A 23,321-nucleotide genomic window follows, 5' to 3' on the forward strand; every position below is an offset into this window, starting at 1 on the left:
GATATATCAATACAAGCTTCCACATCATTAACAGCAATAGGTAATGGTAGGATAGTTTGATTTTTTTCCTGGATCGCCTTGTATGATGGTAATATATTGTGTCCTTTTCCATGCAGAGCTTTCCTTAATATTCGGTACTTATTTCGACTGAGACCCAGTTCCAACATAAGCGCTATTGCTTCCTCTTCAATAAAATTTGATTGTGATGTTGGAGTTAGTATACTTTCCACAATTCGCTTAAGTCGTTTTGGTGATGCATTAGGAAGAATATTTGCAATATGTACGGCATCCATAGATTGGTTTTCCTTTTTCAGCATTTCGTTAAATGTATCAGCAATTTCCTCATTTGAGATTGAAAAAAGTTTTTGTGTGACCCTCTTTTTTTTACTTTGAACATAAGTCTTCGTATGACTTGCAAGGCGCTGCTGCTGATGTGTTGTAAGTTGAGATTTCCGTAGTAGTTTCCATCCAACTACAAATTTTTAACCAAAATTTCTTTTGATTTCCATCCACAGACTTACATTTTACATCAAAAAGTTTTAAAAAGTTTTCAAGTAGACAAAACAGGCATATCAAAAATTGAAAACTTTTTAAAACTTTTTGATGTAAAAAGTAAGTCTGTGGATGGAAATCAAAAGAAATTTCGATTAAAAATTTGTAGTTGGACGGAAACTACTACGGAAATCTATGTAGTTTTTATATAATTTGAAATTTCTTCAATTCTTTCTGGCCCTTTCGAAGATACACTCCATAAAACGGAACGCAACTCTTCGTACTTTAATGTAATCTTTATTGTAGATTTATTAAATATGGTACTTAAAATCTGAGAAGTTTACTTATATACCAATTCTTGTCATTTCCGATACAGGTATTCCAAAGTAAAAAATTACGAACTGTCTACCTATTAACATTTAGGACTATATTACTATAACCTGTAATTGAGTTATTTATATTTCTTATTAGTAAATGAATCGAAATTATCATTACCTGTATATTTTTACCTGATCATCATAAACGAAACAGAACGAAATGATCTGTCGAAAAAATTTAGGTAAAAAATAGTTATAAATTTCTGAAAATTTAAGCATAGTAGGATCTTTCAATTATATGAATAAGCAAACAAATAGAAAATAGGTAAATATAAGATTTAAACATGTTCTGTCATATTTAATACTAAAATATGAAAAATATGAAATTAAAGGATACAAGTTTAAAAGAACATATTTTTGAATGTAATTGAGATATTGACCTGAAATTTTTTGTAAAGGGTCGAGAATTTCCATATCTAACTAAAAAAAGATATTAAGGGATAAATATGGACTAAATTGTTGTAGCTATAAAATTAAAATTTTGATATAAATCATAGTTTTAGAAATTTAACAAATATGTAATATATGACAAAATATTTATTTATGAACAAAACTCAATGAAATCTTCAACGCTTGTTAAATTTGTCATTTCAAATAAGAAAATGCCAAAAAAAATTGAAAAGGTCAAAGGGCATCCCGCAATTCCCAAAAATAGGAATGAAAATCCCAAAAATAAGATTTTTTACATTTTTGACAATAGGGTCCACATTTCTTTCAGGGCTGGGAAAATACTTTTGGAGTAAATAGAAAACATATTGAGGTTTCCAAAACTGCTTTCAGTTTTCTGATCCCAGCTTTGGGATTTTAGAACATGTCGCCCAAAGTTGAAGTTTTGATAAAAAATAGGTCATATTCGGAAGGACGCAGTGGCAACATTTTCAAAAATTAGGACAAGTTTTTTACGCCAAAGCGTTCTGCGTAAAGATACCTTTTAGAAAACTATAAAATTGTTATATGTTCTTAAAGAAAATTTTATTTTATTAATGAAAGAGTTAAGACACATTTTGGGCAAAAAAACGGCAAAAATATAAGATTTTTGGAATTTTTAAATTAAACAAGTAAGAGTGTTATATTCGGCCATGCCGAATCTTATATACCCACCATCAAATCATTCATGTTTATGTAGAATTTTACTGATGTACTCACATTTTTGAGTCAGTAATAAGTCTTAAAATCATTTTCAGAAGGGGACCTTGGTAGGTTCAATTATGGACCCATTCTCATTAAATTCAAGAAAATGATTTTAGTTCCTATAAAACTTTTTTATGTCGAATTTTATTGCTTTATATATGTTATGAGCAGATATGAGCATTAAAGTCAAGGCGACCTAATATGGGAGATAAGGATTATAAGGATCGATCCTTATAATTGATAGGGAGATTTTGGCTCGCACGAAACTTGTTTATGTAGAATTTTGTCCTATAAAACTTTTGTATGTCGAATATTATTGTTATATATATACTTCTTAAGGTAGATATGAGCATTAAAGTCGTTTTCTGAAAGGGACCTTATAGGTGGGATAGGGTCAATTATAGACTAATCCTTATAAAATTCTAAAAAGAGATTTATGTTTCCGTAAAACATATTTGTGCCGAATTTCACTGCTATCGATGCTTCTCTTAACCAGTTATGGGCGATAAAGTAATTTTCCGAAGGGGACTTTATATGGGGGTTAGAGTCAATTATGGACCGATCCATATAGAATTCTACGGAGAGATTTATGTCCTCATAAAGCATGTTTGTGCCAAATAAAACCTCTCTTGATGCTTCTGTTAGGCAGTTATGGGCAATAAAGTCATTTTCTGAAGGGGACTTTGTATGGGGGGTTGGGTCAATTGTGGACCGATCCTTATAGAATTCTACGAAGAGATTTATGTTCCCGTAAAACATGTTTGTGCTGAATTTCACTGCTATTGATGCTTCTCTTAGCCAGTTATGGGCGATAAAGTCATTTTCTGAAGGGGACTTTATATGGGGGGTAGGGTCAATTATGGACCGATCCTTATAAAATTCTACGAAGAGATTTATGTCACCATAAAACATGTTTGTTCCGAATTACACCGCTTTTGATGCTTCTGCTAGTCAGTTGTGAGCGATAAAGTCATTTTCTGAAGGGGACTTTATATGGGGGGTAGGGTCAATTATTGACCGATCCTTATAAAATTCTACGAAGAGATATATGTCCTCGCATTTTGCATTCTTATTTGAAATGACAAATTTAACGAGCGTTGAAATTTTCATTGAGTTTTGTTCATATAAAGATTTTGTCATATATTACATATTTGTTAAATTTCTAAAACTATGATTTATATCATAATTTTAATATGGTCGCAGATAGCTACAACAATTTAGTTCATATTTATCCCTTAATATCCTTTTTTAGTTAGATATGGAAATTCTTGACCCTTTACAAAAAATTTCAAGCCAATATCTCAATTACATTCAAAAATATGTTCATTTAAACCTGTATCCTTTAATTTCATATTTTTCATATTTTAGTATTAAATATGACAGAACATGTTTAAATCTTATATTTAACTATTTTCTATTTGTTTGCTTATCCCTATAATTGAAAGGTCCTATTATGCTTAAATTTTCGGAACTATTTTTTATCTAAATTTTTTCGACAGATCATCTCGTTCCCTTTCGTTTATGATCATGTAGGTAAAAATATACAGGTAATGATAATTTCGATTCATTCACTAATAAGAAATATCAATGACTGAATTACAGGTTATAGTAATATAGTCCTAAATGTTAATAGGTAGACAGTTCGTAATTTTTTACTTTGGAATACCTGTATCGGAAATGCCAAGAATTGGTATTAAGTAAACTTCTCAGATTTTAAGTACCATATTTAATAAATCTACAATGAAGATTACATTAAAGTATGGAGTGTATCTTCAAAAGGGCCAGAAAGAATTGAAGACATTTCAAATTATATAAAAACTACATATAGTAGAAAAGTAGACAAAACAGGCATATCAAAAATTGAAAACTTTTTAAAACTTTTTGATGTAAAAAGAAAAATTTTGTAGTTGGATGGAAACTACTACGGAAATCTCAACTTACAACACATCAGCAGGAGCACCTTGCAAGTCATACGAAGACTTATGTTCAAGGTCAAAAAAAAAGAGGGTCACACAAAAACTTTTTTCAATCTCAAATGAGGAAATTGCTGATACATTTAACGAAATGCTGAAAAAGAAAACCAACCTATGGATGCCGTACATATTGCAATTATTTTTCCTTATGCATCACCAAAACGACTTAAGCGAATTGTGAAAAGTATATATATATATATCAAATTTTACTGAAGAGGAAGCATGAAAAGGAAAAAAAACAAACTATTCTACCATCACCTATTGCTGTTAATGATGTGGAAGCTTGTATTGATATATCATCTTTGCTCGAAAACACAGCATCAAGAATTGTGTCAGACTTTTCAGAAGACCAACTAAATAAAATTCATAACTGTGATGTTGTCTTAATGTGTAAGTGGGGATGTGAAGGTTTATCAGCACTTCCAGAATACAAACAAGCTTGTGGAAGTCGGACATTAGCAAACTACAAAAGTGTATTTATGTCATCATAAGTGGCATTACGAATTCGTTCATATTCCCTTAATCCATCATCGTCAAGCATCGGAAATTCATTTGAAGCTATATGGATCAATACAACTCCGGGTTCAAAAAATTTTTGTAGACCCATTGAATTTGAATATATAAAGGAGTCAAAGAAAACAACAAAAGATTTAGTGGAATATTTAAAAGATGAAATAAATGCACTGGAGCCCATTTGCATAAAAATAAAGGAATTCTCTATTAACGTATCATATCAGCTAAGCTTAACAATGATTGATGGAAAGGTCAGCAATACCATAACAGAAACTTCTTCCTTCTGGAGATGCTCAATATGTAATGAGAAAAAGTCGCAATTCTCAAATATAAACAATATCATAAGTATTAATGAAGAAGTCCTGTCTTTCGGAAATTTACCACTTCATGCCAGAATACGATTTTTGGATTACTTTTTACACATAGCATACGACCTCAAATATAGAAGTGTGCCAGAGAATCTTACTAAATCAACAAAAAATAATGAAGAATTGAAAGAACTGAGAGCTGCGGAAAAAAGCAGAATCCAAGAAGAATTTAAAGTTCAGATGGGATTAAACATCGACAAACCACTTCCAAGTTGCGGTAGTACAAATGACGGTAATACGGCGGGAAGGTTTTTTCGTGATTTTGAAATTACTTCAAAAATAACTGGAATCGACAAGGAGTTGTTTCGAAGAGTTAACACTATTTTAATGGCACTGAATAGTAAACATAAAATTAATGGAAATCGATTTGGGGAATATACATCTGAAATTTCTAAATTACTTGTATCTCTGTATCCATGGAGGGAACTAACACCAACAGTATACAAAGTATTGTGTCATGGTCAAATAATAATTGAATCGAATATTCTTCCACTTGGAGAGTAACCAGAAGAAGCCCAGAAAGCGAGGAATCGAGATTTTAAGCATTTCAGCTTAAGAAAATGCTCCAGGCAATCACAGAATGAAGATATTTTTAATAGTTTACTTCTGTCTTCTGATCCTGTTCTTTCAACTATGCGAAAAAGATGGATTTGTTATGAAACTCTATCATCTCAAAACGAGGAAGATTTAAAGGACTTATATTACCTTCTGGATATGTATACCGATATGACAGATTATTTTATAGAAAATAAGTAGTGTTAGGAATTAACTATATAAGTAGGTTGTAAGAATTAATTGTATTATTTTTAAGATAAACAGTTCAAATAAATAAAGCTATTATACTAACTGATGATATTGTATTCAATTGTGTTTTATATTTCGGTGGGCCGGAAAGGTGGTTTGTGTGGGGTGATTTAGGTGTTGTTGTGCGTGGCTCATAATAAAATTATATTTTTTTTATTGTATATACAATGTGTCTTTAATAAAATAATTAACTAAATAATTTTTAAAAATTGTTCAAATATTTTATTCAACACCAAATGTATGTTCTGTCATACTTAATACTAAAATATGAAAAATATGTAATTAAAGGACACAGGTTTAAATGAACATATTTTTGAATGTAATTGAGATATTGGCCTGAAATTTTTTGTAAAGGGTCGAGAATTTCCATATCTAACTAAAAAAAGATATAAAGGAATAAATATGGACTAAATTGTTGTAGCTATCTACGACCCTATTAAAATTTTGATATAAATCATATGTTCAATTCACAATCAAGTTGTATATTGTACCTACTAAAGTTTAGTAACAGTGATTGTGAACAGATCTTTGCAGCAAGTCATAAGTTTATGTTCACAATGAAACTAATTAAGCGAGCAAAATAAACCAAATTAATTTCTTTTTATTATTTTCATTATTCCACATTTTAAACTAATAAATAAACAGTTTTTAATAAAACTTTATTTTTGTTTTGGCAAACAGCTGTTTGTTTGTAATTTCTGTATTACCACTTTATCGTTTTTTTATGCCAAAATCGATTGAATTTTTTATTTATATGCTGAAATAAACAATTGACAACACTAAACTTTCTTACGACATTAGAAAAACATATGAAAAATTGTCGTAAGAATTGTATAGAGCTTTTGCATAGAAAATACCAACAACATTGTTATGACTATTGTAGCAGCTGCTGACATAATACGCTACAACATCGATTGTGAATTGAACTATAGTTTTAGAAATTTAACAAATATGTAATATATGACAAAATCTTTATTTATGAACAAAACTCAATGAAATCTTCAACGCTTGTTAAATTTGTCATTTCAAATAAGAAAATGCAAAAAAAAATTGAAAAGGTCAAAGGGCATCCCGCAATTCCCAAAAATAGGAATGAAAATCCCAAAAATGGGATTTTTTACATTTTTGCCCATAGGGGCAAAATACTTTTGGAGTAAATAGAAAACATATTAAGGTTTCCAAAACTGCTTTCAGTTTTCTGATCCCAGCTTTGGGATTTTAGAACATGTCGCCCAAAGTTGAAGTTTTGATAAAAAAATAGGTCATATTCGGAAGGACGCAGTGGTAACATTTTCAAAAAATAGGACAAGTTTTTTACGCCAAAGCGTTCTGCGTAAATATACCTTTTAGAGAACTATAAAATTGTTATATGTTCTTAAAGAAAATTTTATTTTATTAGTAAAAGAGTTAAGACAAATTTTGGGTAAAAAAAAACGTCAAAAATCTAAAATTTTTTGAATTTTTAAATTAAAAAACGTACATTTTTGGATCTGTAAATGATATTGTTCTGAAATTTTTTGTATATTATTGGAAATTTTGTTGTCTAATTTTGAAAATTTTGTTGTCTAACTAACAAGAAAAAATTGAGTCCATTTGGTCCAAAATTACGCCCGGTATTCAAAAAAAGGCGGACCAAGGTATGGTAAATTTTGTATCACTAAATTTTTAAATGCCTATAACTCGGATATTATAAGAGATAAGTAGTATGTCCAAGCAAGATCTCGTTGAGCGCTTTCAGAAAATATAAAAATCTTTGTATTTGGGTGAAAAACAAAAAAAGGCACGAGTTTAAAAAGTTTACATGTCGTAGGTACCCTACTTTGAGCCGCCACAGCTCCGTCCCTGGGGCATCTGCGGGGTTCATCTTCAAAACTTAAACTCGAATACTCCTACGCTCACGCCAAATTTTATACCGATCGGCCGGTAGAAATGCCAGATTTATTTCCAAAAAATTTCCATTCTGCCCCACTGTGGGTCGGTGGCAACCGCTTTAGATTTCAGTCCTACGATGGAAAACTGTATACACTTGTAGTTTGTATTATCAGCTAAGAAGTCTTCAGTTACGTCCGCTCTTGTTCAATTCTAAGATTAGTTTCACATGTTCGAAAAGACTGTAATCAGTCTTTTGTCAACAAAAATGAAAATGTTTAAGTACATTGAAGGCTTTTTCGAGGGAATAACGATTTAACTAGTTAAGTACTAGGTATAAAACTTGACAGAAAATTAAAACGTAATAATCACATGGAGGGATATCAGTTTTGGTAGCTATGTAAGAAAACCGTAGGAGGGAACGGAGGGTTTAGACCCTAGTGCATTGACTTTTTGAAAGCGTGATTAACTTATGCTTCAATTATTAAAAAAATACTCTTTTATAATAGGATATTTGAAACTGTAACGAAAAGGTTTATGTACTTGCTGTTAAAGGAAAGTGCACTCGAGGAAGTTAACAGCTGCAAAAAAAAATTCCATTCTATCCAAAAATTTCACATTATTTTGCTTATAAAGAGCTTCATTTACTTTTTTTGGTATTTATAGTCTTTTTTGAAAGTGCTAATTACTTAAAGCTAAAAATTTAAGAACTTGTCATTAAGACATCAATATCCCCTTCCATGACCACCTCTCTGCTAGTAACCTACTAAAATATGTCTGTGGAGAAAGAGTGCTACTTTATGTGTAAATTTAATTCATAGAATCTTAAAAAAAAACTGAATATAATTTTATCTTCAAATATTCATTCATATTTAAATACAAGTCTACAGTCCAAATATTGACCAACAATTTTAATTCAAAACTGTTTTGATGAAAAGAATTTGTTTGGAAGTTGGTTTTTGCCACGCCATAGAATCTTTCCAACTAAAAGAACTTATATGATGAATATGTATAAAATAATTTCGCTTGCGAATACATAAATAATTATAAACAAATATTTTTCAATCCATAGAAGTTTTTAAAATTTTATTTGCTTGATTTTTGACTAATTAAAAAAGCAGCTCATGTGTTAAATAAAAACCCGACTCAAATACATAAGAAAAACATTGAACAAAAAAAAACTTCTTTTCTGTAGACAAAATAGAAAAAAAATTTTGTTAAAAACAAAAACGTGTTAAACACTATTTTGTTTCTGCCTTTTTTCTCTACTTTTCTATGAGGGTAATAATATTTAAATTTTATAAATAAACTTAATTTTGCATATTAATTCATTGTATGATTAAAGAATATAAAAAGTTTCTTTTTTAATTTTGCTGTCTGGATGATTACGATTTCTACGCATGAATAATATTTGTTTTTAAGTTTGTCTTTTTTATTTAACTGAAAACATTTTTGGTAATTAATTTAATTATATAAATTTTTTGTTTAAATTGTGCAAAAATATACATTAACGTTATTCTTATCTATAAATTTATAGCTTTTTAATAAAAAAAATCATTAATATATTTTGTTCATTTCCCTATAGGAAGAAATTTTTAATTGAACAAATAATAAACAATAATTGTTATCATTTACAGTGCATTTCTAATGTTCAATGATCTTGTTAAATTGTTTTTTAATTTAAAAATGCATTTTAATTCAAGTGACAGGTCTATAGATCAATTTATAGACAGGTCTATAGATCAGTCAATAGACAGATCGCTTGAAAAATCTATAGATGTGTATGTAGCTTAATTTGTAAATTGGTCTGTAGATCAATTTATAGACTAGTCTATAGGTCTATCAGGCCAATATAAAGACTGATCTATAGATAAATCTGTAGACTAGCCTTTTTTATCAATCTAAAGATTGATATATAGAGCAATCTATAGAATGTGTTTATAGATCAATCTTATAAATTTACTTTATATTAATGCATAGACTAGTCTATAGATTAACATAAAGACAATCTAAAGACAGGTTCAAATATGAATCTGACTGATATACATATAAATGTTTATAGATTTATATGTATATCAGTGGTTAAAATATCAGTCTGAAGACTGGTCTTAGTGAGATCTATACACTGGTTTATTGATCAATCTATAAAGTGTTCTGTAGATCAATTAAAAGACTCTTCTATAAATAAATCTATAAACTACCCTATGGATCAATTTATTGTCTGGCCTATAGATCTATCTATTAACTTGTCTACAGATCAATCTTGTCTATAGACTTGTCTACATATCAATATATAGACTGTTCTAAGATAAATATAGACCAGTTTATTGATAATTCTATAGACTTACCTATTAATCAATCTATAGATTGGCCTATTGATCAATATATAGACTGGTATATAAATCAATCTATAGACTGGTTACTTGATCAACCATTAGACTGGTTTACATATCAATCTATAACTGGTTTAAAGATCAATCTATAGACCAGTCTGTAGATCCAGTCTAAAGATAGATCAATTAGTAGACTTAAATAGTAACATGATCAATATATGGATTGATCTGTAGACATTTTATGGATTAATCTGTACTAATCTGTAGATAAATCTATAGTCGTTAATATAGATCAATCTATAGTCGTAAATATAGATCAATCAATAGTCTTGTCTAAAGATCAATCTATAGACTTGTCTATAGATCAATCTGTAGACTTGTCTATATATCAATCTATAGACCAATCTATAGACTTGTCTATAGATTAATCTATAGACTTGCTATAGATCAATCTATAGACTTGTCTATAGATCAATCTATAGACTTGTCTATAGATCAATCTATAGATTTTTCAATAGATCAATCTATAGACTTGCTATAGATCAATCTATAGACTTGTCTATAGATCAATCCATAGACTTATCTATAGATCAATACATAGACTTGTCTGTAGATCAATCCATAGACTTGTCTATAGATCTATCCTTAGACTTGTCTATAGATCAATCCATAAACTTGTCTATAGATCAATCTATAGACATGTTTGTTGAGCAATATATATACCTTTATATATACCAGAGAAGATCAATATTGCCATTACATAGCACGCGTGATAGGGTAAGTAAATTCTGCTGACGCTAAGTTTATACACATACACTATAGGCTTAATTCTCCTTTTTAAAATGAAACTAACTGATATTAGTTTGCTCTCAATCTGAAAAACAAAATCAATTCAGTTGCTGATCAACACTTGTCGAAGTAAGGTATGTGCGCAGCGTTTTCAAAATACACACAAAAATACAATAACACAATTTTGAGAAAGCCCAATTAATGTAGGAGAACATGAGAGAATAGTTGATAGTTTTTTATACATATAGATTGATCTTTACACCAGTGCATATATTAATCTATAAACTGATTTATAGAAAAGAATGATCAGTAGACAAGTCTTTAGAATGATCTAAAAAATGATCTATAGACTAGTCTATAGATTGGTTTTAAGACTACGAAGTAAGAACTTGTAGTTTTTATTGGCATCTTTTCATTAACCACAAACCATTGATTTTCGTCATTCATTGTATAAATAAGTTTTTAATCTCTTATTAGCAGCCTAAACATGGTGTTTAAATCAACATTTTATTATTAGTTTCTAAATAGACATTTTGTTTTGTCTTCTAACATACCTTAGGGTACAATTATATTTAGTTAATTTATTTATCACGTTACATATGTTAAATTAGGTTTAATAAAATTTAAAGTATACCTTTAGGAGGTAAAATAATACGTGGTCTGACCTAACACTTAAAGATTATATTTAGATGCAACATAAAATAATTAAATTGAAAGGTTTACAGCGAAATAAAGTTTAGTACAAGACATACATGTTTTAGATTAATAAATTGAATTTAGAAATTTGTTATATTGAACAAAGTTTTTGTTAATTTAATATAATTGTATATTGAAAGTGACCCCTCTGTATATTCTTTATTAAGAATATAAATGTTTTTAATTGAATTTTTTGAATTTGAAAAATTTAAACCGGTCTGTGCCGTTAGGTTTTCAGCAGATATAAAAATTATAAATTATGTTAATTTAAAAGTGTTTGTCAGTTTTTTAGTCACATAAATTGTTTAAATTTTGAATATTTTTAATACATGCTTGTCAAAAGACTTGCAATTATAACCACTTAACTAATAAAGTACCTTTTAGTTACTACAACATAATGTTATGATTACATAGAAGTACTTTAAAAATGGCTTATTAGTAATGTGTTAAATCAATTCCTTGTAATTCATTAGTTAACTTCTTCGTGAAGACATAGAAGCTGTATACGTTTTTTTCAAACGATTTTTATAGACTGATTTCTTTAATTACTTGTAAGCGATTGTGGTAATTACTTGCCTTCAACGACATCACTTACAATGCAATTGTGCTGCTTGTCTTCTCTACTAAGAAGTGTATTCCATTAGATCCTATGGGTTGTATAAGTGAGCCCTGAAATAGAAAAAAACAAGTATATAAATAATACCCTACATCTGTATAAGAATAAAATGTGATTTAGTTTTCATAATAAAGCTTTTATGTTGAATTTTACCTTGCCTTAGATGTACTAAAGCTATTTACTGTTTAATAAAACTGTGGATATTTAAGTAAAATTATGATGGGAGCTTTTTAGAGGGGCAAGGGTGAAATGAGGCCCTATAATAAAAAAGTTCATCAGGGTCATCAAGACTAGTATAGAACTTGGGTTTGCAGCTTTTTGTCGAGATACGAGTATATTAAACATAATTATTAACTTAAAAGCCCTATTTAGCGGGTTCAGTTCTATGGGGCCTAGGTGAAATAATGGACCGATGATAACTATTTTCAATAGGCTTCATCTACAGTACCGTAAAAGATTATGTGCCAATTTTCATTGAATTATCTCCAAAATTGCGACCTGTATTTTGATTACAAGGTTTACAAGCTCTATTCGGGGGTTAAGTTGTATGGGGGCTAGGTGAAATAAAAGAACGATATTAATCATTTTCACTAGGCTTCGTCTACGATATAATAGAAGATCATGTGCCAAATTAAATTATTTCCAAAAATGCAACCTGTAGTTCGATTACAATGTTTACAAGCCCTTTTCGGGAGTACAGTTGTATGGGAACTAGGTAAAATAATGGACCGATCTTAACCATTTTCAATAGGATTCGTCCCTGGGACAATAGAAGATCATGTACCAAATTTAATTGAATTATCTTCAAAATTGAGACCTGTAGTTTGATTACAAAGTTTACATGGATGGAGAGACGGACGGACATAGCTAAATCGACTCAGAAAATGATTTTAAGCCGATTGGTATACTTTAAGGTGGGCATAGGACCAATATTATTGTATGTTACAAGCATCAGCACAAACCCAATATACCCTCTCCACTAAAGTGGTGTAGGGTATAACAAGTGATAGTTGTATATTCGTCCTTTCCAAAAACTCATACACCCACCATCAAACCGTGAGCAGTAAAAGGTATGCTCCTTTATAGACTTTAGGCTGATATTAACCATCAAATTAACTTTACCTTATATGGGTGAATTATTGACCGTTATTTGACAAATTTTTTAAGACGGATTTTGGTTTATATAAGACATGTTAACAACGTACATCATCTCTGTTTAAGTAATTTTCTGAAGCAAGGCTTACTTATATGGGCAGGTAGGGTGAGTTACACTTTCCGCATGAAATTTAATATGAATATTTATGTTCTTATAAATGTTTCTTATATCAAAATTCATAAATGGACTGTGTATAGTTTCTGTATACGTCTGTTTAAGGTTTAAGTATTAAGGTTAAGTATGTGGAGTCTGAATTAGGTGAGAGTTTCAAAGGAAACTTTTGAAATATTCTATAATATTAAACCAAGGGACATGAAATTTAGTACGTTGGTTAGATGCGAACTCATAAAAAGGTATCTTTTAGGTGTTACATGTTCCCAAATATAGAAATAATATTAAATAATAAAAAGAAATTTTTCAACAAAATATTTATTTAAATTTTAAAACAAAATAAATTTTATATATATTAATACTAATATTTTTCTTCATTTAAAAATATAATTTTAAAATCCTCTTACAATTAATATCATCAATTTCTATTCTTATTTATTTATTTTACACATACATAATTATATTTTAATTAATAATTAAAATTATTTACAAACAATATTATGTATAAGATATCAAAGTAGATAAAATATGTATATTTTTATAAAAAAATATCACAAATATCCCAGCAGTTCGATAAAGAGTCAATGTATCCGAAAGTACATCGTCCCGGATGTATCCTTTATAGTCGAGGGTGAAGACACTTTAGTGGACACTTGAAAAACAAACTTAAGCTACATGTACACTGTTGTTAGATCTTACAATATTGTCAAAAAATTGTACAAAAAATGTCTTACAACCATGTCAACATACTATTTTGTATTGGAAAATTGTCAGAAATGATTTTTCTGACAATGTTTCAAAAGAAAAATTGTAAGTTCACACGATTGTTAGACATTAAGCAAGTACCTATCACGATCGCTTACAAGTAATGATAAAAATAAGTCAACGTGTAAAAAAACGTATACAGCTTCTATATCTTCATGCAGAAGCTGCCTAATAAATTAGGGAATATTTTTTTAAACACATTATTAATAAGACGTTATTAAAGTACTTCTATGTAATCTAAACGATATGTAGTAGACATTTAAAAGTCTGTTAATATATAAATGGTAACAATGACTTGCAATATTACTAAGTTTTTGCTGGGTATGTTATATACACAATTATAATAAGCATCTATTACAACACATACTTATGTGTGTATGTGATGCTCGCATAAAGCGGAAACTAAAACAAAAGTAATTACAAGTAATTACAAAAAATCATTCAAAGAATTATGGTGGTTGTGTTCTACAAAGTAGAAGGAGAAATTGGATGATTAGTTGGAATTGTTTCAAATAAACCGATGGACTTCAACAATTATGTATACTATTCTCAAACTCTCTTCCTCCCGGGGCATGATATCTTGATGCTCTTTCCAATATTGTAGAAATTGCACTTGTTCTTTCCCCCCAGGGGCATGTTACCTTGATGAAAGACCCCACCTTGGTGTTATTGCAATCCCGGGGAAAATAGATGCTACCAGAACCTTCAGTCTGCCGTGGTTATAAACTTGTGATGTCTCTTCACTTATCGGACATTGCTTGATTAGACATGCCCTCGAACCAGAGCTGGTTGGTTGCGATTTCGTAGGGATCCACGTAATATATCCAAATTCGCGGAAACAGTAAGTTGCAGTTCAAAGACTGATGTATGTAAGTCTATATTTCTGTATTAGTTAGGTGCTGTTACTGATGACAATAAATATCCCACAGAGGAGTGACTGTGGGAAATGTGTTAAATGTATTTGATAAAGTATAAATAAAGGGTCTTACAAGAATGAGTGAAACAGAAGCTCACCCAGTAGTTGAAAACGACCACCGTGAAACATGGCCAATACGGCAGGCATTTACGTAAAGCACTTCTACATTCATTATACTTGTTGCTCTTATTTTGGAAATGAGTTAATGTGAAACCTATAAATTAAGATAAATAAAAGGGTGTGTGGGATTCACCCAATCGTATACCTAGAATAAATGATATAAAAGACAATTGTGCTTGCCTGAATCTGATCATATAGGACTTAACACAGTTCTTGTCTTTGGCTTTTTTAATGAATTTGATCTACTGATTACGTATCTAGGTGTTGATGCCAAATCAACAGAGACCATCTTATCTGCAAGATTGTATACGGATAAGATGTTTTGCAGTTCGGATGTTCGAATAATTGAGCATAATGTTTGTATATGGATCGGCACACAAAGGGTCGTTGGTGAATCGTCTAACAGTTCATTTGTGGGTGTAAATGTATCATCGTAAAGAACGGCCGTCATGTCAGGGGTTCATCTAAAGCATTTGATCTACCTATCTCACGAATTTTAGAGGTTTACATACTGTACAATAAGATTGTTGTACTGATCATTCATGTTAGTAATGAAGAAAACCTTTTGAAATTCACTATTTGTAGTAATGAAATGCAGTCAGGTATATCCTGGAACTTAAATATGTCGGATCTACTAGCTATATAAAAGCATATTTATACCAATACTTGAGTGGGCTAATAAATATACCTTTGGATGATTTAATTACTCAGAAAATGATATAGGCAATTATATAGATTAGTTCCTAGACTAGTTAATTATACCCTACCACTGTAGGGTATTATACGTTTGTGCTGATGCTTGTAACGCACAATTATATTGGTCCTATACCACCTTAAAGTATACCAATCGGCTCAGAATCATTTTCTGAGACGATTTAGCTATGTCCGTCAGTCCGTCCGTCTGTCTGTCCGTCTGTCTGTCTGTCTGTCTGTCTGTCTGTCTGTCCGTCCATGTAAACCTTGTAATCAAACTACAGGCCGCAATTTTGAAGATAATTGAATGAAATTTAGTACGTGATCTTCTATTGTCCCAAGAACGAACCCTATTGAAAATGGTTTAGATCGGTCCATTATTTCACTTAGCCCCCATACAACTGTACCCCCGAAAAGGGCATGTAAACATGGTAATCAAACTACAGGCAATTTTGAAGATAATTCAATGAAATTTGGCACATGATCTTTTATTATACCGTAGGCGAAGTCTATTGAAAATGATTAACATAGGTCCATTATTTCACCTAACTCCCATACAACTTAACCCCCGAATAGGGCTAGTAAAGCTTGTAATCAAAATACAGGTCGCAATTTTGGAGATAATTCAATGAAATTTGGCACATGATTTTTTGTGGTACTGTAGACGAAGCATATTGAAAATAGTTAACTTCGGTCCATTATTTCACCTAGGCCCCATAGAACTGAACCAGCCAAATAAGGTTTTTAAGTTTATAATTATATATAATATACTCGTATCTCGACAAAAAACTGCAAAACCAAGTTCTATACTAGTCTTGATGACTCTGATTAACTTTATAATTATAGGACCTCATTTGACCCTAGCCCCTCTAAAAAGCCCCCCATAAAAATTTTACTTAAATATCCACAGTTTTATTAAACAGTAAATGGCTTTAGTATATCTGAACGATTCAACTTAAATGCTTTATTATGAAAACTAAATTACATTTCATTCGTATACAGGTGTAGGGTATTATATGTTCGGTCTCGCCCGACTATAACTTCTTACTTGTTTTTACTTTGCACTAGAGTATACCAAGCCAATAATATGGAATTAAATGTCCTTTTAGCAGAAAAAATTGCAATACAGGTTTTATTATTTTAATATATTTATTCACTTTATTTTTTAAACAATAAATTTTTAAAGGAAATCATTCTTTATATATCCTGTTTGATATAAATACATACAAACATATATATATGTATATCATCAAAGATAATCACAAACATAAATACATACAAACATTACATTCATATTAAGTATTAACTTAAATATATACATAAATTATTATTATTATAACTATAACTACTTTAAAAACTACATATATACTTACATATGTATATTGTAGTAGACCATACTACCACTTAGTACGACTTTTATAAAACTATTAGATTCAAATTTTATGTTGTATTTAAACCACAATAACATATGTAATATTTTAGAATACATAGAAATGAAACAAATAATACAAACACAACAACAGATATATATGTATGTATGTATACTTGCATGCAACCATAAAGTATCTTGTTGTTTATAAAATTACATTAGTTTATAATTTATAGTTAAAACATGAACTACTTTACATGTTGGAAAATATACATTCATCTAAACTTTATAACAAGTTTAAAACTACCTACAACTAAAAATACAATAAACAGTTGTACAACTATACACATACAAACATATTATTATTAATACACACACTGCATTCATATGTATGTATGTTGTATACATGCAACTGTAAAAAGGAAACGGATATAAAGGAAATACTCTCATATACATACATATAACTTGGATAAAATTACACAAAAAGGTTATGGAAGTCCATTTAATGGAGTTTGTGTTTAAACTACAAATGTTTGGCATTATATGGACAAACTATTTTCATGTTATATGGAAAAAAAATTGATGAATCTTTTTTACTTTTTTTTGTAATTTGTTTGACATAACAAACTGTACAACAACATCATTGAGGTTAAATGAATTTGAATCATTTATTTTGTTGCAGTTTATTTTTTTTTGTAGAAATGCTTAAATAATGGATACAATAAATCTGTAACAGGAAAAATTTTCATCAGAAATAATTCTTAAATTTATTGGTTGCATCATTTTTATATCCTTTACTAAAAATACGTGCAAGAGAGTGAGCTGCAAAACTTATACAATAGAGAATAACAAGTTGAATCAACACCAAAGCATACTAGAAATAGTCCCAAGGTAATGATCTCCATTTGGGATCAAAACTGAAAAGAGTCAGGCTATTTCAGGCTATCTGTGTCAAATATACCCCCCGGGGTATATTACCTTGAATCCGAAACAAGGCGTGCTGCCAATACCTTTAGTCTGTGCAGACTATAAACTGTTGATAATTAAATGCATTCTCGGTCATTATTTGAAATGATTTGACATGGGGTGGAACCAGAAAACCACATAATCAGAAACAGGGAAACCGATAGTCCACAGTTCAGAGTATTGTACTTTGTATTGTCCCGGTCATTGGAGAGCTGTCTTGTTTTCAACTCAAATTCGCGGGAAAAGAGAGTTGGTTATACTGATACTCGGTAAAGTCTATAATTCGGGATAAGTTTGGCGTTGTTGCAACAGATTCCCATAGAAGAGTTCCCCCCCGGGGCATGTTTCCTTGATGAAACACCCTCATCTTGGAGTATTGTAATAGGGGTAAAGAGGTGCTACCAGTACCTCTAGTCTGGCGGTACTATAAACAAGTCATGTAGTTTTACTCCACGGTTAGTCCTTGGAATGATAACATGGGGTGTAACAAGAGAATCACATAATCTGGTAGCTAGTTGCCCCGGTACTATGTTCGGTCCGATCACTTGGTTGAGGTTAATTCGGGATCCACGCAGTAGCTGTGGTTTAAATCTAGTTTCGCAGGAAGAATGAGTTGCGGTTAAAAGACTGATGCACGGTGAAGTCTATAATTCGGGAAATTAGTTGGTGTTAATTGAACTTATATGATACAGGATGAATGTGGGGGTATACGGGTCTTGCCAACCTGTAAACCTAGATTTAGTGTGTCGTATAAGGTATCTTATAACGGTGTCACCATTGAACTTTCCTTTCTTGTTCAGGTATGTTCAGAGTAAACTTTGTTCATAGGAGATGTACCGCATGTGTTCCTGTGAGTAAGAGCGAAGTCTCGGCTTATTTGATGGATTCGTACTTCGGTCTAACGGTTACGTCAGACTCAACAGTGGAAGTGATGATTTGGCATCTCGGGAGTAATGCAAAGGGTCAGCAATTGTCAGATTTTAAATAGCTCGACTAGTTAAGCAAAGTGCTTCGAGCGGCAAAATCAATTTTTAAATTGATTATTACATATTTGCTATCACAAGAATAGATTTCACTATAGGACGGAGTATCCAAAATAGGATTAATTCTTTCTGGGTCCCAACTAGTTAGCAGTTCTTTTGGCATGGTATTCATATAAAAGCCAGAAAGATCATAAAAAGTCATATCCAATTTCAATTTAAAGCTCTTTAGCAAGAAATAGATGGAAAGTTTTGCTTCACTCGCTTTATAATTAAAAGCATGTCCTTAACATCCGACTACTTTTTGCACTCACAGTAACAGAATAACCTTTAGGACACAGTATCGGAAATAGGATTGCACGAAATTATCAGAAAATTGCACGAAAATACTTGAAAGATCTTTTCCATAATGTCGTACCACCTTATTGAAGAAGAAAGTCCCCAATCAATCAAATTGTCCCTAAAAATTAATAATTTTTTAAATTTAAAGCAAATATTGTTTTATGATGTATTGTCCATATAATGCCAAACATTTTTTAAATCCAATATTAAAGCTTCTTCTTTTGACCTTTATCTTCAACTTCATTGCAATAGAAAAAAAATCCTATTGATTTTATACAAAAAATTTTCCTGATACTTCCATACAATTTGTGCTTATTTAGCCAAAGATAACAAAGAATTATTCGCTTCCAATGTCGGTTGGTGGAAAGAAAAATTCCTTAAAATCAATTGAATTTAATTAAAATCTATTAATAATAAAATACTCGTATAACTACAATTTTATAGGAGACAACAGGAACACTTACTGAGTACAGTCCAAGGAATACTACAAAACGATTTGCTATTTAAGTAGCTTTTACTTATTTTGCTTTGAAATTTCTTTTCAATGATGCTGCTGCTGTAGACCACCATTAAGATTTACTCATATCTCTTTGTTGTACACTTTTTGAACTTTGTGCTGCTGGTGGTGATGCTTTTGCCCCAGACTCCTGTTGTTGTATTCGATTCAACATTTCAAATTGTGTTTTTGGTTGTTGTTGCGGCTGTTGTATGGTACCAGCAGATTTTTGCATGCCATAGTACGAGGAGGAGGATGCCGATGATGATGCTTGAAACGAAGGATAAGAAGAGTATTTTGGTGGCTGCTGTTGTGGCAACAATTGTTGATGTTGTTGATCCTGTTGCTGGGGCTGCAAATAACCGCCTGTTAAACGTCCCACCAAATTATTGACTGCACGTAATGTTGATATGGGTATCTGTGATAATTGAAAACAGAAAACGTATTTAATATTTTTCCTTGCATTTTTGGTTTAATTAAAAATGTATTTGCTGGAGAGAAACTGTTAAGAAAACTATTTTAATTAAATCTTTTTATACAATCGCACATGGTAATAGTGTACAACACGAACTTAATTTTTCGGACTTTTCATATTTGATACTATATAACACTTTGTACTTAGATTGGTTCCATTTAAATATGTAAGTAGGTTTTGTTTGGATAAGTTCCATTATAAAGGGTGTTGCGAAATTTATACATCTTTCTAATCACCACTATGGAATAAAAAAATTGAAAGAGACGTCAATAAAGTGACTGAATAAATTTTGCAAATTGAGAACTTCATGGATAACTATCCATTCTATAAAACTCTATCATACGTTCTTAAAAACGAAGTTCAACATTTGTAAAAAGTTTAAAAAACCGGAAAAGTTTTGAATTGAATAAAGGATTGAGTTAAATTTAAACCTAATACTTGATCAACAAATTTTGAAATTAGATTATAAATTTTTAAAGGTTTAAGCTTTGTCCTACATTCACCGAATGATTCAGAATAACTAAGTTATATGGCGGGATATCTGGAAATCGAATTATAAATTGTAATAAGTAAGTCTCCTAGAAATCCAGACAAAATTTAATACCAAACATATGTTGTTATTCAAATCATGCATAAATTTCAGAACACCCTTTACCATATACATACATATGTAGATTTTAATAAACTCACCTCAAATATACTATCGATAATTGGACGAAAACTGAATGTCCTAACGTCTCCTAGGACATTGGGCACATTGATAATGTTGTTACTATTATCGAACTGTTGTGGTTGTTCCTCTCCATTTTGGTTGTTATTGTTGTTGTTGCTGTTGATAAATTGATTAAATAAACTACTTAAGAAATTACTGTTGTTATTTGTATTGTGGTTCTTATTGTTATTGGCGTAATTGTTGTAACGATTGTTGCCGTTGTAATACTGTTGGTTTTGCTGCTCGTAAAGTCCATATTCCTGACCAGGATACAGTACTAGATTCTGCACTCTTATAGGTTGAATTGAGGACTGTAAAAAATAATATAGAAAAGAAAAATTTTATTTTTAATTTTCATTTAATTTATACTCCTATAAGACTAGAATATAGACTAAACTATAGGCTACACAAAAGACTAGACTAGAATATAGAATAGACTATAGACTTAACTTTAGACTAGACTATAGGTTAGACTATAGACTAGACTAAAGACTAGACTTTAGACTAGACTATAGACTAGACTATAGACAAGACTAGTTAGACTATAGACTAGACTTTAGACTAGACTATAGACTACACTACAGAGTAGACTATAGACTAGATTATAGACTAGACTATAGACTAGACTATAGACTAGACTATAGACTAGACTATAGACTAGACTATAGACTAGACTATAGACTAGACTATAGACTAGACTACAGAGTAGACTATAGACTACACTATAGACTAGACTATAGACTAGACTATAGACTAGACTAGACTACAGACCAGACTATAGACTAGATCATAGACTAGACTATAGACTAGACTATAGACTAGACTATAGACTAGACTATAGACTAGACTATAGACTAGACTATAGACTAGACTATAGACTAGACTATAGACTAGACTATAGACTAGACTATAGACTAGACTATAGACTAGACTATAGACTAGACTATAGACTAGACTATAGACTAGACTATAGACTAGACTATAGACTAGACTATAGACTAGGCTATAGCCTAGACTATAGACTATGCTATAGCCTAGACTATAGACTAGGCTATAGCCTATACTATAGACTAGACTATAGACTAGACTATAGACTAGACTATTGACTAGACTATAGACTTAAATCGTTTAAAAATATTATAATATTTGTTAGGCACGAAAGACAAACACAAAATTTAGTTTTCTAGAAAAATACTGACTGCCTGTTTTTTGAAACTTCACAATTACAACAAATGCTTAGAACTAAAGGCACATTTATGTACACATTCAAAAGTTAATAAATAATTAAACTAAACAACTAAGGTCAACAAACTTTAATTATCATCATCTAAGTATCAAATCTTAAAGACTACAACGTTTTATCCATGACGTGCCGGTTCATGACACTAATTTTAGAAAAACTGACGAAGTTGTTGGATTTTACCCATTAAAGCAATGAAACAACAAAAATAATAATAAAAAAATAATTTAATTTCAAGTGCATCATAAATATTTATAAATTACAACTCATGAATAAGAACCAAAATATACACAAGTAAATAAATATGAAATTGCAAGAACAAAATTATATTCATTAAGACTTTTTTCGCTTTTTTGGGGTAAATATTTAGATGTCCAAGAGAAATAAATAAACATGAATACAAAAAACTTCAAGAACAACATATACACAACATTTACTTACTTACGTCGTTAACCATGACCACATCTTGGCGAGGCCCTCTGGTATAACCAGTGACACGAGTAAATTCTGTCACAAGATGCGAAATGACCACTAGTAAAACAAACCATACAAAACGATCCATAGCGGTAATAATTATCTGCAAAAAGAGCGAAAAATATAAATTAAAAATATAAATTAAATAAAATTAAAATTTAATTTCAGATTACTAACGATTCAGAAGATGCAGATGAAAAAAGAAAACACAATAATAAAGACAAATATTGAAAGCTATTAATAATACATTAAGATTAAGACAGAGTTTGAAATGAATGAATTTATCCAGTGGATTAAATAACTAACTAACTAACTAACTAACTAACTAACTAACTAACTAACTAACTAACTAACTAACTATTATTTAGTCTAGTCTATAGTCTTAGTCTAGTCTATAGTCTAGTCTATAGTCTAGTCTATAGTCTAGTCTATAGTCTTAGTCTAGTCTATAGTCTCGTCTATAGTCTAGTCTATAGTCTAGTCTATAGTCTAGTCTATAGTCTAGTCTATAGTTTAGTCTATAGTCTAGTCTATAGTCTAGTCTA

The 23,321-nt window shown here is 30.4% G+C and overlaps 1 protein-coding gene across 1 annotated transcript in view; it reads right to left on the reverse strand.

Annotated features, from left to right (window-relative positions):
- Positions 1 to 16,872: 16,872 nt before the first annotated feature.
- LOC111686579 (probable serine/threonine-protein kinase tsuA) overlaps positions 16,873 to 23,321 on the reverse strand; it is a 53,800-nt gene continuing 47,351 nt past the window's right edge. The window contains exons 2-4 of the mRNA XM_046954648.1: positions 22,748 to 22,879; positions 21,041 to 21,373; positions 16,873 to 20,293 (exon numbers count right to left, since the gene is read on the reverse strand). Coding sequence (XP_046810604.1) covers positions 19,949 to 20,293; positions 21,041 to 21,373; positions 22,748 to 22,879 — 810 coding nt within the window. The 3' untranslated portion in view covers positions 16,873 to 19,948. The remainder of the gene's footprint in view (positions 20,294 to 21,040; positions 21,374 to 22,747; positions 22,880 to 23,321) is intronic.

The sequence above is a fragment of the Lucilia cuprina genome, chromosome 6 (assembly GCF_022045245.1).
Source record: "Lucilia cuprina isolate Lc7/37 chromosome 6, ASM2204524v1, whole genome shotgun sequence".
Lineage (NCBI taxonomy): Eukaryota > Metazoa > Arthropoda > Insecta > Diptera > Calliphoridae > Lucilia > Lucilia cuprina.